The sequence below is a fragment of the Miscanthus floridulus genome, chromosome 16, assembly GCF_019320115.1.
Source record: "Miscanthus floridulus cultivar M001 chromosome 16, ASM1932011v1, whole genome shotgun sequence".
Lineage (NCBI taxonomy): Eukaryota > Viridiplantae > Streptophyta > Magnoliopsida > Poales > Poaceae > Miscanthus > Miscanthus floridulus.
Genome location: NC_089595.1, coordinates 20,838,906 through 20,855,310, shown reverse-complemented (window position 1 = coordinate 20,855,310; position 16,405 = coordinate 20,838,906). Strand labels below are relative to the sequence as shown.

At 43.0% G+C, this 16,405-nt stretch overlaps 3 protein-coding genes and 1 long non-coding RNA gene across 16 annotated transcripts; 2 read left to right on the top strand and 2 right to left on the bottom strand.

Moving 5' to 3' along the window:
* Window positions 1-1,295: 1,295 nt before the first annotated feature.
* LOC136512146 (uncharacterized) lies at window positions 1,296-1,842 on the bottom strand. The gene is made up of 3 exons (XR_010772989.1): window positions 1,627-1,842; window positions 1,444-1,547; window positions 1,296-1,367 (listed from the first exon to the last, which is right to left on the bottom strand). It is a non-coding gene; the product is annotated as an uncharacterized lncRNA (long non-coding RNA).
* Window positions 1,843-2,956: 1,114 nt separating this feature from the next.
* Window positions 2,957-7,084, top strand: LOC136513598 (protein BUNDLE SHEATH DEFECTIVE 2, chloroplastic-like). Its single transcript, XM_066507570.1, has 4 exons — window positions 2,957-3,127; window positions 5,122-5,197; window positions 6,112-6,208; window positions 6,375-7,084. The coding sequence occupies exons 1-4, from the start codon at window positions 2,996-2,998 to the stop codon at window positions 6,460-6,462; spliced, it is 393 nt and encodes a 130-aa protein (XP_066363667.1). The 5' UTR covers window positions 2,957-2,995; the 3' UTR covers window positions 6,463-7,084.
* Window positions 7,085-7,420: 336 nt separating this feature from the next.
* On the bottom strand, window positions 7,421-12,164 carry LOC136512039 (uncharacterized). Of its 11 annotated transcripts, XR_010772962.1 has the most exons (8): window positions 11,339-12,164; window positions 11,115-11,266; window positions 10,895-11,006; window positions 9,754-9,837; window positions 9,057-9,124; window positions 8,648-8,694; window positions 7,847-8,541; window positions 7,421-7,435 (listed from the first exon to the last, which is right to left on the bottom strand). XR_010772962.1 is itself a non-coding variant. In XM_066506049.1 (6 exons), the coding sequence occupies exons 1-2, from the start codon at window positions 12,096-12,098 to the stop codon at window positions 10,974-10,976; spliced, it is 375 nt and encodes a 124-aa protein (XP_066362146.1). In that variant the 5' UTR covers window positions 12,099-12,164; the 3' UTR covers window positions 8,212-8,541; window positions 8,648-8,694; window positions 9,057-9,124; window positions 9,754-9,837; window positions 10,895-10,973. The 11 variants fall into 11 exon arrangements, 3 of the variants coding, with proteins under 3 accessions (XP_066362146.1, XP_066362145.1, XP_066362144.1); XR_010772961.1 differs by lacking the exon at window positions 9,754-9,837 and having other exon boundaries at window positions 11,115-11,292; XR_010772960.1 differs by having other exon boundaries at window positions 9,754-11,006.
* Window positions 12,165-12,362: 198 nt separating this feature from the next.
* LOC136512969 (beta-carotene isomerase D27, chloroplastic-like) lies at window positions 12,363-15,149 on the top strand. Of its 3 annotated transcripts, XR_010773263.1 has the most exons (9): window positions 12,363-12,588; window positions 12,669-12,770; window positions 13,682-13,786; window positions 13,866-13,995; window positions 14,103-14,194; window positions 14,301-14,381; window positions 14,471-14,539; window positions 14,703-14,900; window positions 15,024-15,149. XR_010773263.1 is itself a non-coding variant. In XM_066506968.1 (8 exons), the coding sequence occupies exons 1-8, from the start codon at window positions 12,445-12,447 to the stop codon at window positions 14,844-14,846; spliced, it is 867 nt and encodes a 288-aa protein (XP_066363065.1). In that variant the 5' UTR covers window positions 12,363-12,444; the 3' UTR covers window positions 14,847-14,917. The 3 variants fall into 3 exon arrangements, 2 of the variants coding, with proteins under 2 accessions (XP_066363065.1, XP_066363066.1); XM_066506968.1 differs by lacking the exon at window positions 15,024-15,149 and having other exon boundaries at window positions 14,703-14,917; XM_066506969.1 differs by lacking the exon at window positions 15,024-15,149 and having other exon boundaries at window positions 12,367-12,588; window positions 13,896-13,995; window positions 14,703-14,917.
* Window positions 15,150-16,405: the final 1,256 nt, after the last annotated feature.

Here is a 16,405-nt window from a genome sequence, read left to right as displayed (position 1 = left end):
TATGGGGATGAGGGAAGGAGCGGTAGAGTGGGCGTGTGGAGTCGGGGGCACAGAGTGGGGATGAGGATGAGGGAGGCGGAGCGGAAGTGGATGAGGACGAGTCGTTCCGTGAGCGGGTCTGTCCAGACGGAACGGACGCTCATTGTATATCATAATTGTTTGGCTAATCTCTTGGGCCTTGAAGATGCTCTAACCAAAAGCATCCCAAATTTCCTTGAGAAAATTCCTTATTTGATACTGAAAAAACTTGTTGTTCCCAATTTAACACCCAAAGTTGAAATGTTCCTTATCCGACCTCGGCTGAAATTTACGTTCCCAGAATGGCACTACTGTTAGAATGGCCATGTAACGGTGTTAACTGAGACGCAAAAAGATGATTTTGCCCCTCCTTCAGCTTTTTAGTCTGGACACCTTCTCTCTTGTACAGGAATTATTGTTGGCCGGCACGGAGGTGTTTTAACGCCATCTCTTTTTTTTAATTTAACATGGTTGCTGTTCCTGGAGTACAAAAATGATTTGGTGTTTTTTTTTTACAATTTTTGCAGCATTTTTTAGGCCATTTGTGCACCTTTTTTTTGGACAATTTCTGCACCAATTATTTGGACAGAGTGCATAGATAAATTTTTGCAGCAATTATTTGCACCATGATAATAAGGCAAACAAAGTTGAAAGAACATCCACAATAACATGAGATCAACAACATCCAGCTAGCATATACACTAACATTCAGATTCACAAACCATCCGGGTTCACATCCAAACAACATAAATATGAGGTTCATATGCACGGTTCTCTTCACATAAATATTGAGACATACAGGTTCACATCCAAACCAAAAGACATGGCATTTCAGCTTCTCAGATTCACAAACTCAGTCTTCTTTTACTCCTTGTGCTCATTGCAGGACTTGCAGGCTGAACCATTTTGCTCCTTGTGCCCATTGCAGGGCTATCAAATACCAACTTCTTTTTTGGAGTCTTTTTAGAAATTACCTTCTTCCTTTTGCCCTTCCCCTTCTTAACACCTTCAGGTTCGCCAATTGAAAGTCCCTCGGGCTGATTTGAGCCACTTCGTGACCTATACATGTTCATGTATATCAACAATTATTTAAAGAACATATGTAAAAGTGCTATGCAAAAGAAGTCCAGATTTATTACAGCTACCTTTTGGAGCCTGCAGAGTTCGAGTTACCAAGTTTTCCCTTTTTGTTACTTGAAATTTTCATGCTTTGGCTACTAAAAATCAGAATTAGTATATTATACTTAGAGTTCAACATGAGCTTTCAGATTTAGAAGTGCCTTTTTGAAGCTTCAGAACACAAGTCAACATGTTTTCTCTTTTTAGTAGTTGTAGCCTCCAAATTTTGACTACAGAAGTGTGAAGGACTATAATGAGTCACCATGCGATGCAATATAAATTCAGAACAATGAGAGATGAGGAAACCTTGGTGGAAAGGACATAGAAGCTGCTGGAGCTTCATCTTCCAATGCCATAATGGAACTTTGATCAGATACAATTGCATTTTTTTTCTCTTTTTTGGTGGTCCTCTACATAAGAAATTACAAATTAAACATTTATTGATTGTACAAACTATGCATGAATGGAACCTGAAACATTGGCACGTACCTCACAGCTTTCATTGCTTCTATGTCTTCTTTGCTTCCCTTTTTGCAGTTGTGCCAATGGTGGCCATAGTCTTTACATATAGGGCATTGGTGCTGCCCTTTCTTCCTTTTATTGTCACTACAGCCTTTGTGCCTCTCAGTTTTAGGCCTACCAGCAATAGCTTTCAGCAGTGGTGGATGCATGAAAAATTCATGCTCAGATTTAGGCCATTGAGACTTGTCAGGCAAAGCAGGGATTAGTGCACTATAAACATTGTGCAAGGCAAAACAAAGTTCTAGAAAATCCAAATATTTCATCAGTCTTGGAAATTGGCAGAGCGCGAGAAGATTCAGATATGAGAGGCATACTATAATAAAATTTAGCATTGACACGACATTTGATCGAGCACCTTGTACGCATAACAGATACTACTACATGAGAAGGAAGCTAAGCTGCATCCGCTGACATGCTCAACATCTTCAGCAAGCAGTGCACAAGAAGATGGAAGGCAACGAACTCACCCTGTACAGCCGGCCGCAGTGCAGGCCGCCCCACCCGTGGCTGTGCTGGCGTCGCGCGGGGAGCCTGCCCCGGCCCTGCTAACGGCGGCGCTCGCCCTGGCCGTGCTGGGCTCGCGTAGGGAGCCCGCCCCGGCCTCGCATGCGGCTCCAGCCCCGCCCGTGTCGGCCTCTGATGCTCCGCCGCCGCCGTCGTCCATCCAATGCGGACAAAGCCAAACCCGATGAGATTTGAAGCCCTATCCCCTTCTCTTCTCTCTTTCTGTGTGAGCCAGGGGCATATTAGTCTTTTAACAGGTGGCCCTACACGTCAGTTAACCATACAGTAGGTCCAAAGTGACGGTAGTGTCATTTTAGGAACATAAATTTCAGCCGAGGTCGGATAAGGAACATTTCAACTTTGAGTGTTACGTTAGGAACAACAAGTTTTTTTAGTGTCAAATAAGGAATTTTCTTAATTTCCTTCCCATCCTCCTGTGTCTCAGCCATGCAGCCGCCAGCAGCCATCTCCGTCGCGTCCAGACACTAGCTACCAGCGCAGCACGAGGCCACGGGCGCACCGTGCATGGTGCTCGTGCTCAGGGCCCAGGCGCGCCACCACCACGCGCTGCTCCGCTGCTGGCGGGGCACCGCCATCGCTGCTCGCGGCTCCTGCTCGGCGGTCGCCCCTGCTCTGCTCACGACACCGACTGCAAAGTTCGGGTCGGGTGCGGGTTTGACTCTCGGGTTTCGGGGTGCGGGTGTGCGGATGCTTCACCTGGCCCGGACCCGTCCCGCTGCCACCCCTGTCTTCTCCTTATCAGTGTCGATTGGGAGTCTTTCTGGCCGTCCGTCCCTTCTTCCACTCCCTCCCCACCACTTCGTCCTCATCGATGGCAGCCACGGCGAGTGTCACTGCCACTGCTCCCTCCCCTCCAGCTCTCCTCAAAGCATCATCGCCTTCTTCGTTTATCTCCTTCCGCCCCGTCTCCAGCCGCTGCAAGCACCTGTGCGTCAAGACCAAGGTCAGCTGCTTTGTCTTGCCCGCCTCCCGATACGGCCAACATGTTTCCAATGTTCATTTTTTCTACCTCTGCTCTTGGTGTTTTGGGTTAGGGTTCCTAGTTTACTATTTTTTTTTCTTCGAAACTTGCTGGTATACTATTTCAGAGAACTGGAATAAGAAATTGTTGTTCTTTCTTGTCACGGTATGTGCTCATGTTCGCTTTTTCATGTCATAGACTCATAGTTCGCATAGGACTACATGAGTACATGAAGAATTGAGAGTTGCTAGAAGTCTGTATTAGTGTTGCAAGCATCTATACCAACGCATTTAGCATGTGTTGCTAGAAGTGCCATTGCAAGGGTCTAGTGCAACATATGGTGAACAAAAGCGTTGCAAGTTAGCAATGGATATAACCATTCAACGGCTTGTTTCCAAAAAAAAACATTCAACGGCAACGGATATATCTGTTGGTATTGCCAATGGCCAATCTTGAAATTTTTTGATTTACTATACATATGGTTGCTCAAAAATATTCATGATAAATCCTTACAACTGTCCATGTATGATAAGCATTCAAGAACAAAGGTCGACTCACAAATGCACGAACAGAGCACAATCTCAATGAAATATATTGATTTTTATTATAATACTTTCAGTTGCAAGGGCTGACTCCAATAGATTTTGCAGTCAGGACCTGGTTCAAACATTGACTGAGAAATAAAAGACACAAGCCTAATACTTGTCTAAATTTTTCTTCTAATAATACATGGACTACTTTGCATAATGTCCATTCTCCGCTTGTAATAGAAAATCCTGATGCTTCACTCTGGATCTTTTTCCCAACTCGGTTGGTTATGCTGAATGAAAGAAAGAAAAAGGATAGCTATAGTAAGTACAAGTTCACATGTGACAGATATATGATATCTGTAATTGAATAATTTAGATGCTAAATCACAAACATGTAATCTTCTATTTCCAAGAGGAATGCAGAACACATGATTCAGGTAATTACAGGCAGATAACTAACCTCAGTTTAGAAATTGATGAAACAAAACCAAGAAAGATTCCAGCAGAAAGAGGACACATAGAAGCAAATAGCATTTGAGTTTTCAAGTGATAAGTTATAACATTGTGCTAATATCCAGATTGTAGGAATTAATCACATGAGTCGAACAAATTTCAGAAAAAAATTAACTTGGCTGAAGGACAAAGGAACTTTAGCAGGAACCTGCAGGGCCCACATAATCCATGTCCTGCATGTGAAATAACTGCCTTGTAAGATGGAAACTACAAATACTTAATAGCATTCAGGAGGACCATGAAAGTAATGGTTTGAGAGTGATATTAGTCTTGCAAGACTTAAGTGGAGCTGCATCACAGAATTTATTCTGAAGGATAATTTATAGAATTATGAGCATCAAATATATTCACTATCACAGATCCATCACTAATAGCTATCTAATAACCAACAGAAACCTAGCACTAGTTAGTGCACAATATCGCAGAAGCTTAAAATCAGATCTGCTACTATATTACTATCACATCCAACTAAAAAAGATGCAATGCGGAATAGAAAAGCATATGTTGTTCAATGGGGCGTCCAGACCTTGCTAAGAATACAGTAATACGATTAAATTAATCTTTGTTCTGCATTCTGGTGGCTTTGGAGGTGTGCACACAATCCAACAATGTGCATGTTTCCACAGCTTGTAAAGTTGTAGGAGCACTCACGTTATAATATAGCCCTGCGACTCATGAAATCCAATGATGATCAGCCTTGCATATCACCGTTAGTTTTAGTTAATAGGTGATGGAGATAATCCCTTCTTGGTGCAATGGTGCAATAGTTTCTAAGTTTTCCCTGTACGACTTCATTGCCCAGATTATAGAAACAATGCAGGAAATTTATGGTCCCTATATCTTCAGCTAAATGGATCTAATATATGCTTTGAAAGGTTCCTTATCTGTATTTGCCTTTTCACCTCAAAGCTTTGAAAGGTTTCATTCAAACAGGCCACAGAAAATGACCAGTCTGCTAAAAAGCCTCAAAAAGTGAACAGCATTCTTTGCCAGGACTGCGAAGGAAATGGTGAGCACGCTTTTGTTTGAATTTACAGGAACAATTTTTTTTTCCATCTCAGTTAAATGTTTTTGTGTTCATGTAGGGATACAGTATGTAGCATCTCAAGGCCATTTGGCTCCTTACTTGAATAATTATATGTAAAGGAAGTAGAAGTGGATCAGAAACCAGTTACAGACTACACAGATGACCCTTTCTTTTCCTGATTGGGCTTAGGATTCTGTTTTGTCAATGCAGTATCGGGGGTTTCGTTACTGTTGCTGTATCAAAGCATGAATTGAACACTGATATACCTTAATATGGCAACCCTTATTTCACCATACATTTGAAATATACATTACCAATAATATGCTATAAAACTCATCTCCATACGCATGGAATGGAATTTCATCACCAAATTATACCTGAGCAATCTTTAATACTGTAGTTTAAATACTTTTCCTGAATCTTGACTGATTAATGTTTCTGATACTATATGTATGAGGTTACCATAGTTTCTCCCGCTACCATTCCTGTACATGACATGGACCCCTAAGTATAGGAGAAATTCAACTGTTAAAAAAAACGTCTGGCATAATATAACAAAATCAACAAATTCCGCTTGCACAATCTTTTAGATGTTTCATCATCCTTTGAAGCAATTTTATTTTGTAACCTTGTAAGTACAACATTTACCAAAATAAGTACTTCAGAAAAATCCAGGTCCCTGCAAGTGGTTCACTGGCTCAGACTGAAGGTTCTTACTGTTGCTCAGATATAACTATGCTAACGTTGGATTGTAGAAGCACTGTTTGTTAATTGTAATGCATCATTCTTCTACAGAGGATTAAGACGTCTTGATGCATGCTATGCATCCACTCCTTATAGCAGCTTTCCAGTTTTGCTGTGCCTTTTGTTGTAACAGTTTCACTGTAAATTGGCAGGTGCAATCGCATGCACCAAATGTGAGGGAAGTGGGGTGAATTCTGTTGACTATTTTGAAGGTCGATTTAAAGCTGGAGCTTTATGCTGGCTTTGCAGGTATAACAAAAAGTACTTGTGTCACTATGAGTGGTTCATTAGACCGTCTAAGTATAAGTATCGGCCATTTAGACGTATGGGTCTCCTCTTACTTAATAAATCCTCTGATTCGTTTGAGATTCAGAAGCTTGATTTACCCAACTGGTCGTTACTTTTTATCTTGCAGAGGAAAGCGTGAAATCCTATGTGGGAGCTGTAATGGTGCTGGCTTCTTGGGTGGATTTATGAGCACTTTTGATGAAACTGCGCAATAGAGTCATCAGTTTAACTTTCAAGTTGCATTGGGGGAGCACAAAATATGTATCGTGTTCCATGGACACATGAGCATGGACCAACATGCCAGCCGCACTATATGTTTGGTGCGAAGTTTTTTTGGGGGGCGGGGGGGTTCTGCTTGTTTTACTCCCTCCAATTCAAATTGTATGCCTTTTAAGTTTCTACCCACGGCCAAATTGGAGTTGAAGAAAATATTGCACTCGTAAGCAAATGGTTGTTCAAGCTGCTGACAACGAATGAGATTTAGCAACAAATAATCAGAAACAAACTATAGCGGAGGTTTTTAGTTCACATGGGCGTGGATTTATTAAAACGAGTTGGTATGCCTGGTAGTACTCCTTCATCAACCGGTGAAAAATTACTAGTCTTTGAGGGAGCATCTGCCAAGTTGGTGGGAGGGGATGCTGGGTTGGTCGCCGAAGGAGAGTGTGCGTAGGAGAAGCCACACGGGCGGAGAAGTGGCGGCGCGGGAGAAGCCACACGGATAGCATGGAAGATGAAGCGTGCACTCGGGACGAGGGATGGGAGGGTGATTTGAGAAGCCTCTCAAATTTGACGCCCTAGCAAGATCCTATTGGAGTTTGTTTTTTCCCTCTTAACTCTCAAATTTGTGTTTGAGGACTCAAATAAACGTTGTGTCGAAGTTACTCTATTATTTTAATTAATCGAACGATATTTCAGAGCAAAGAAGACAACTATAAATCCGGTAGATAAGTTTTTTCAGCATGGAGCGCGTTTATGTGCGACTCACTTGCAATCCGCCCTGTCCGCCTTGATTCGACTCGCCCCCATCTGTTCGCCCCGCCCTGTAGGCGCACCCCGCCGTATCGTGCCCCCGACCGTCAGCCCCCAACGCACCGCGCATCGGGTTCGCTGGCCACCAGCTCGCCGCGCCCAATTCCTTGGCACGTGTGTCATGCCACCGTCACTCCCCCATGCCTCCTAACTCTCCTAACAGCATGAAACACGTGCAGCATGAAACACTTGAATGCAACGTACGTCTGAAACAGATTAAACATCTAGAACATACACTTGTAACATATATGTGAAAACATATGCAACATCAGATAGAACACTTACAACTTGCAACATAAGAACACTTGCTGCAACGGAAGACTAGAACAGATGAAACATTTGATACGTACTGTTGCAACATATGTGTGAAACATATGCAACATCTAACAGATAAAATATTTTGAACAAACTTTTGCAACGTGTCTCTGAAACACTTGCAACATAAACAATATGTGCAACATCCATGATTTACTTTTACGACATCCAGAATAGAGCAGCCGCATGGCGCTGCGACGGGGAGGAGAAGGGGGAGGAGAAAGCGGAAGGAGTACACGGTATATAACTTACTAGTGACTTGCGCGCGCCCATGCACGCGAGCGATGGCCATAGTTCTACCTGGCAAACGAAATAACGCATGTTATACACAGACTTGATTTTTTTCTTGTTTTTTAAACACACAGATAAGGTATCTTTCATAACTCATAGCTGTAGTCCGAAGAACAGACGGGGACATATGTCTTGCATGAAAAAAGAGGGGCTATAAAAATAATCAAAACCCATGTCTCCGGATCCACGCTGGTTAGATCATCCAAGTATATGCACTAATTAAGAGGCCAATAACTAACAACCATAACCTTGTCTGCAAATACATATAGTGGCATAAGTACTCAGAATCTGCGTTGAGACCAAATCTAAATATCTGATCAGACGGAAATAGAACCAACAACGTGGCCAACTCCATTCAGGAATAGAAAGCGAACTCGATTCATCGAAATTTCAGAAACCAAGTAGGCAATGTAAAAGACTATTTCGAGTTCTGAATGGCACAGTAAAACACAGAAGTCAAGTAGCACAGCGTACTTGTCCCACACAACATCAGTTGTTTTGCCGGCACAGCAGAATACACGCAAAAAGACCACATGACCAGTTACATTTTCTAAGGAAAGTAGTAGGCACCCTTGAGTTCGATCTGATAACTAAGCGGACAATTAAACATGACAAAGCACCAGCACCAGTCTCACAGCAGCACGTCGGGGAAGAACCTGTTTACATCATCAGAACAGAGCTCACGTGTAAATCGACCCGATAAAGCTCCATCGTATTTCATTCAAGGGAATCCATCCAAATGCTATGGTCAGGAACTTTTACCAGGATTTCTTCAGCTGCGGTCCAGGCCTCGAAAAGTTCTGCTTCAGCTGCAAGAATAACAGCAGCAACTAAGCTAATTTAGAAATAAGAGTGCACGCACTAAGGTGGAAAGCATCATATATTGATTCTTGCTCAAGAAAGGTATGGTTCTAGGTCCGTCATGAGCCAGCAATTAGGAAACACACATCCACGGGGACCAAAACCGAACTGTCAACTAAGCTAATCTAGAAATAAGAGCACACACACTAAGCGGCTGGCCGTCATCAATATATCCAGACTAAATTTTGACAGAAAATACATGGGCACAACATAGTTAGCAGCACATCTGCTGCACTAATGCCTAACTGCAATGGAAACCCTGTAGAACTGATGACTGTGAGATGGGATAGAAACTCAAACTATGACGCACCTGTTCACCGGAGCTGCTGCAGACGGTTTTGCATATCTCGTCTGTAGTCTGAGAGAATTGTATAGCTCCTGCCAAGCCAAGCGTTCATGTTAATAGCCCGTCACATACACTCATGTGCCTATATCTCGTCAACGACACTGTAACCCAGCACATGTGTCGCGGACCTGAGGAACCGGCAGATGGCAACTGCCTCCGCCATGAACAGTGTCATTGTTTTGGTAGGAACATATATCGCGACAGAAGGTGCTTCCGTTAATGCGTGTACGGATGCTTCCATCCCTCCTTGCCCTGGTGCTAATAGACACTGTCGTTCTATGGAACTTTCGAGCAATCACATTGACAATTTAGAGGAATCTAGATGAATCTGGAGAATTTGTGTGAGAGTGAACGGTGTTTTTCATTCGTGCATAGTGAAATCCGGCTAGTTGACAACAGTTAACTATGTAGGCAGAGCTCTAATTTTGTTTTGTTTTCCAGGAAAGACACTTAGCATATACTCCTTTCGTCCTTAAATGTCTGTCGTTTTCACTTTCCGATAAACAACTTTGACTAAACATATATTAAAAAAATATTAATATTTATGATACATAATTAGTATAATTGGATAGATATTTGAATCTAGTTTTTTAATAAATTTATTTAGAAATAGAAATATTACACGTATTTTCTATAAATCGAGTGAAAGTTATCATCTTACATTACAGAATGGTCGTCTAGCAGCAACAACAGGAGAAGTCTCAGTAAGACCATAGCCGTTTTGTACTTTAATGCCAATGTGAACCTTCAATTTAGCAATGCAGTAACAAAAAGAACATGCTCAAATATGTTCTCAAACTTCAATCTAGCAATGCAGTAACAAAAAGAACATGCTTAAGGCATCAATAAACCATGAACATACCATACTTATAGTAATCTGACATTAGTAAGTGCGTATGTAGAGTAATCTGACATTAGTAAGTGCCTTTGTAGAAATAGAAATCATGCAGGGTACCAGACCTATGATTTGTGGTGCACTGCTTTTACATAATAGACTGAGATCCTTAAAAATAAAAGTTTTAGTTTTCTACATAAGACAAACATAGCGGTACATGATATTAGCATTATCTTCCCAAGTTTTTGGAACAAGCCTGTGAGAAAAGGTACATGTCCATCAGCGAGAGCTTACCCTTTCGAAGATGGTATACTTCAGTGAATAAATCCTTTTTAGATGAGAGAATTTGCTCTTCCTTAATATCACTAAGCAATTTGTAAGAACACAAGATATGTGTTCAGAGTACATGGTAGTGAGAATTTACTAAAAATGTGATATTAACATCTTACAGCACACTCCTAGCAAGTCTAAATATTTAATTAAGCTTTGGGATCACTATCTAATCTAAATAGAGCGAAAGATAAGTGGCCTGCATGTTTATGGGAGCTGACAACCAAGCAGCAAACACCAAAGCTAACAATGTGCAACCTTAAATCGGTGAGGTCATCATTTTTTTAGGAAAAATATAATGTTACCATTAGGACAGGAGGCCAAAACACAGTTGAATCAATCTCCACAAAGGCACAGGGTAACACATACCGCAATTCCATGAATCAAACTCAAAGATATAGGAATAGCTGAAATTTGCAACTATTTTGCCATCATATGACTTCAAATCTGATTCCTATAAGCTTTAATCTTTGGTTCCTATAGTTGTAATAAGCATATTAAAGCTTATTGGGAACTCTTACTGCTACCTCACCAGACTAAAGCTTCAAACACCCTTCCTTCTACAGCTTTCTGGCAGATAAATATAGTAACTATAAAGTAGTAAGAATCGGGGAATTCCAACTGCTAAACTATATACCTTGTTCCAGCTACCTGCTCCACATACTTCCAACTCTGTCAGTCCAGTCCTGCCACCCCCTCACACAATACAAACGAGCTCACCACCAAAGCACGTTGATGACTGTGCTGACCTACAACAAAGCATTCACACACTCGCAGTTAGTCAATGTATAAGAATCGACCATTTTTTTGGTCCTGATTGACATGGAAATGGAAGAGAGCAGTAGGAACCAATAAACCTTAGAGGAAACAAGAAGAATGGAGTTGGGAAGAGGAGGCCTAGCAGGATAAGGCGAGGACACGGTGGACATGATGGGAGCGGCTTCTATTTGAGAGACATGGAAGGGAATCTAAAAGCACCGCAACTTGAAGATGAAGAGGAGACGCCACACTGGAAGCAAATCACAAGAACAGACCCTGTTATATCCAAACACCATGAACTAACGCACAGCACACACCTCACCTTTCGGCGGCCACGCTACAGCCAAAAGCTGCGCCAAGAACACGTCTCGGGGAGGCACGGAAGGGCACATGGGGGAAGCAACAGCTACAGATGCCATGGGGAGGAGAGTAGGAGAAGAACAAAGCCGATGCATGCACCAGTCATCCGGAGTGACCACAGGGTCAGCACGAGGAGCAGATGCGCAGGAGGTAGTGGCCAGCGCCGTCACTGGTCCCCAGTCCTCCCCCATGCCACCACCGTCCTCAGCCTCCGCCGTCTTCCTGGCCGGTGCTCTGCACAGATCCAATGGGAGGAGGGAAGGATCCGGCTATGGAGGCACCGGATCCGCCAGATCCGCCGGTGTGGGCCTCCGCCAGCAAGGAAGACTGAGTAGGCAAGCCTAGGGGGAGCAAGAGAAAGAGAGAAAGAGAGAGCGCACCTTAAACTGCGCAGCGACTGGGCGGCGGCTGGCAGATGGGGCCCGCGCCCGCGGTGGCCGGGCGGCCAGCCGCGGCCAGGCCGCGCGATTCCCATGCCCGCGCCCGCCCGCGCGCTCCCCGGCCTCCCGTGGCCAGCCGGGCCGGTGGCGGCGTCGGCCGGGCTGCTCGCTCGCGCCCGCGCCCAGCGCCGCGCTCGCACCCATCGCCGGGGCCCACCCGCGCGGGGGCGCTGTGGTGCCGGGGGCTGCAGTCGCCCGGTTCGCCGGCACCCGCGGCGCAACACCGTGGGCGCCCTCACCCCGCGCCCGCACCGGCGGGCGTGCGCGGCTGTACCGCCGCATCGGGAGAGAGAGGGAGGAGAGAGTAGAGCTGGAATGGGGAGAGCCGAGTGCGAACTGGCAAGAGAGGGCGAGGAGATATTTTTCACCGAACCAATGAGAGGTCGACAACCAAACTGAAGCCCCGTACATATGCAGAGAGGCAATTGGCCAGCGTCCGATTTTCATCCAATGATGTAAAATTTTTTTACTAACGTGGCCACCGTGCGCGCGCGTCTTGCCTTTACGCTTTCTTGTCTTTAGATCGAAGTTGTGGGTCCATGCGGGCCGGCTATCCTAAGTATCCTCCGATGCTGTGTTCGCCACCACGGCAACCACTGGTAGGCAGCGGTTGTCCGTTTCTGTGTCCATGGCGACGCAGCTCGCGACCCGCGGCCTTCCCCTCACCTCTGGCGGCCCGCCTTCTTGCGCCGTCTCCTGCTCCTCGTGCCCGCCCTCGTCTCCCCAGCTCGGTCGCCGGCCTAGCCGCCGGTTCCGCTGCTCCTCGCCACAGGTAATTAATTCCATACCAACCGTGCCGTGTGCGGCAGTGCCGGCACTGGTGGTTGTTAGAGTGACTTGATTTGGATGCAGGTCGATGCAGCGGCGGCGGCGCCGCCGGGGAAGGGCGGCAAGTACCGGCCCTCCTTCGCAGACGACCTCCTCCTCGCCTTCTTCCGGAGCAAGATGGTGGAGGTGAGCTCCACTCCATCCACCGATTCATTCCCTCCCTCCTCCAGTTAGATGATGCTAAACCCTGTCACTAGCTTCTCTTTTTTCTGAAGAATCTAATTAGATTCTTTTCTTTTAGTACAAGGGAGAACAAAAAACAAAATTGGTTTATTAGAATTCTGCCATAGTAGATACTAAATGATGTCATAATTGAATCTTCTGAATCTGAACATTAGTAATTCATCACCAGGTTCTGCTCTGCTTTGGAGCAGCTTGTGCTGGGTAATTTTGATCAACAGTCCGACAAATCCTGAGAAATTGACGCCAGGCGCATAACTAAACTCGTGACAATTATTAGTTTAGTTTATTGGACTACTTTGGTCTACCTTGGAACTTTGTATTTCTATATCAAATGGCCAGATTCAATGATATCATAGTTTTCAGACAGACTGCCACTCCAGAGACATATAGAATAATCACTGTCATATATGAATGAAAAATATACACACTTGCATACAACCTGAAAAATTACCTAGATGTGGCTATGAAAGAAAATTTCATATGGCTTCGGTATGGATTAATGCGGGTTCGCGGATTAGCCCGCTTGCATCTTTAGCCTTCGGATAAGGTACAAGTACTTAGGCTCTGTTTGGATCCATAGGACTAACAACAGTTGACTAATTTTTAGTCCCAAAAAATCCAAACAGGCAAACTAATTGCTAGTCCACTAGTCATGGACTAGTTGTTAGTCCATGAGTTCACATATATGAGCTAATTGGGCTAGTTGTTAGTCCTGATCCATCCAAACAGGCCCTTAGAAAGCCAATCCCCTGTTCACGAGTATCTGTTAAGTTTTAGGTCAATATGTAATATCACAGTTTTGCATAAAAGAAAGACATGCAATTACATTCTGTTGATTCTCTGAAAAGCTGTAGGAGGTTGGATGGGATTCCGAAAAGCCAGGGTATGCTGGGCTAATGGAGGTAGCAAACCGTCTCATGGTTAAGGGAAAGAGTGCTTTGGAGACTGAGCAAGCTGCTGTATGTCACTGATCTTGTTCCTTCCTAGTCTCTGCACATCTGTCTGTCATGGAAACTTTAGTACCTGAATCAACCTTAGTTTTCTGTGTCTCTTTTTTACAACCGCCAGGTCCGAGTACTACAGTCATTGTTTCCGCCTCTCTTGCTTGTTCTTTACAAAGGTCTTTTATCGCCAATTGCTAATGGTCAACTAGCTGCCATGATGCTTGGTGAGTCTACTTCTAGATAAAAAGTACAGACAGCATTTCCATGTATAATACAATCTTCATTTCTTCTTAACTTGGTCCCTTTGGTGTTGCTGCATTCTCTTGAGAAGCTAGAGCGACAGCACTTTCATGCCAATGGTTGATGGGCCCATGCTCAGTTAATTCAGTCACTCTGCCTGATGGAAAATCTTGGTCAAGTGGGGTATCGATTTGTTCCAACTTTCAACTACTCCTTGTCTGTTTTATTCACTATGACTCTGGACTTTGAAACCACTTTTTTTACCTTGACTTGATGATGAAACTTCTAGGTGTTCGTTGAGAAATGCAAGTATCTGGAAGAGAGCAAATGCCTTGGTATTTGCATCAACACATGCAAACTACCAACTCAGGTTTGCTCATGTCTATACATGAATGCTGGATTTGTATTTATCTAACACTCCTCCCCAGTCCTTGAATAAACTACACTTTCCATTTTCAGACTTTCTTCAAAGATCACATGGGCGTAGATTTGTACATGGAGCCAAATTTTGAAGACTATAGCTGCCAGGTAAATATAGTTTCAGACTTTGTGCACTACATTTTGTTGTCGATTGTTAATGCTAAAAGAACTTTGCACCTGACATTTGTACATGTTTTCGTGTAGTATATGACCAAAATTCAAAATAAAGCACAACACTTAACAACAAAGTCTACGCTGTTGTTTATTGCAGTTCAACTTCGGGGTGCCACCTCCACCTCCTGATACTGACAAAGCCCTCAAGGAACCGTGCTTGGACATCTGCACAAATGCGAGACGGCGCAGAGAGCTCGGAAGAAATAGTAGCCCAGATGTTCTCAGTTGCCCCCAAGTTTGATATGCTCATTGTAAAAGACTGCACATCATAGATAAGATGACACAATCAAGTAAGGTAGGTACCCTTGCTTTGATTATTGCGCGTTGGGCATGGTGTGGTACTCAAACGTGCCTTGCCTTTGTCAGTTTTCATGCAACAATATGAAGTAATTTTGGTAATACCAATTCTATATTGCAGACACATACACGTTTTCGATTGGATCAACATTTGCAAACTCACAGCCTGTACCATTAGATCAACATCCAATGAAACGTCACAGTGATCTGGATACAAGTTCAGTGGTCACAGAATATCCATTTGAAAATAAATCTCAAATGGATGGATGACATTCATTAATTTAAACAATGAAATAGATTTGAAATATAAGAGGAAATTTTGCAAAACTAGAAAATAAAAATAGTAGTATAAAAAATAACACAGATCTATTAAATTATAAAACAAGATCCAGTACATTAGAGAAATAAACAAGCATTTAACTAGAACATGGACCAGATAACTCCAAGACAGTTTAGATCCATGTACCATAAGAGTCTAGCAATGTAAAGAAACTAGATATTGAATGACCACCTAAACATCAAACTTGCGCATGTAATTAGCACAAGCAGATGAATCAACTAATTCGTGCATTGAATCAAAGCAAAAATCAGGTTTCAAAACCAACTTCGGATGCCTAAAACAAACTGTAGTGATGTCATGTTCCTTGCACTTGCCATCAAGCAATTTAGCATGGTATGGTTGAGCACAACAAACTAAGAAATATCCATCATTAGTGGTTCCAACCTTAAAGTCATGACAACCAATAATTTGACTTGTAGCAATCACAACCTTAATCATATGCTGAGCCTTGACACCACCCTGAGTAGGGGCATATAAGAGCCTATCACAAGGACCATAACTGTCGATGCCAAAGTATTGAAGCATGGAAGACGACATATAAATAGTCCCATCAGAATACTTATCCATAAGCTTATCCATGTTCCTTACAAAACAATAGTTGAGCTACATTAGGCTAGAATTAAATATATAGCCTAAGAAAAATAATACAACTAGAAGGGATGGAAACAAAATAACAAAGTTAAAGAACAAACTGAAACTAACAAGTAAATTGAAAGGGACAAGTAAAAAGTTAAAGAAAAGATACCTTGAAGAGGGCTAGCTGCAACTGAGAAGTAGCAGCAAAGACAATACAACAGACTGCAAGAAATAAATATGACTATGAGATGTAAAGAAACAAAGAAGAAGAAGCATAACAATAGAATTAACTTTTGAATCTAGAAATAAAAATAGATTAGGAGACATGTATTAACCAAAGAATGAAACAAAATGAGAAGAAACAATTGAGGCAACCACACATGAGGCAGAACTCATGTATATTTAGATACAGATACCAGGGTTCAAGTTGATACGATGAATCAAAGAAACCATAAAACAAGACCAAATTTTAGACCATGCCCACAAAGCAATAGCCATAAGTATTAGTAAGATTAAATAGGAGATAACGACACCTAAAATAAGAAACTACCAAACTAAACATATTTATCAATCACATATTTCCTTTG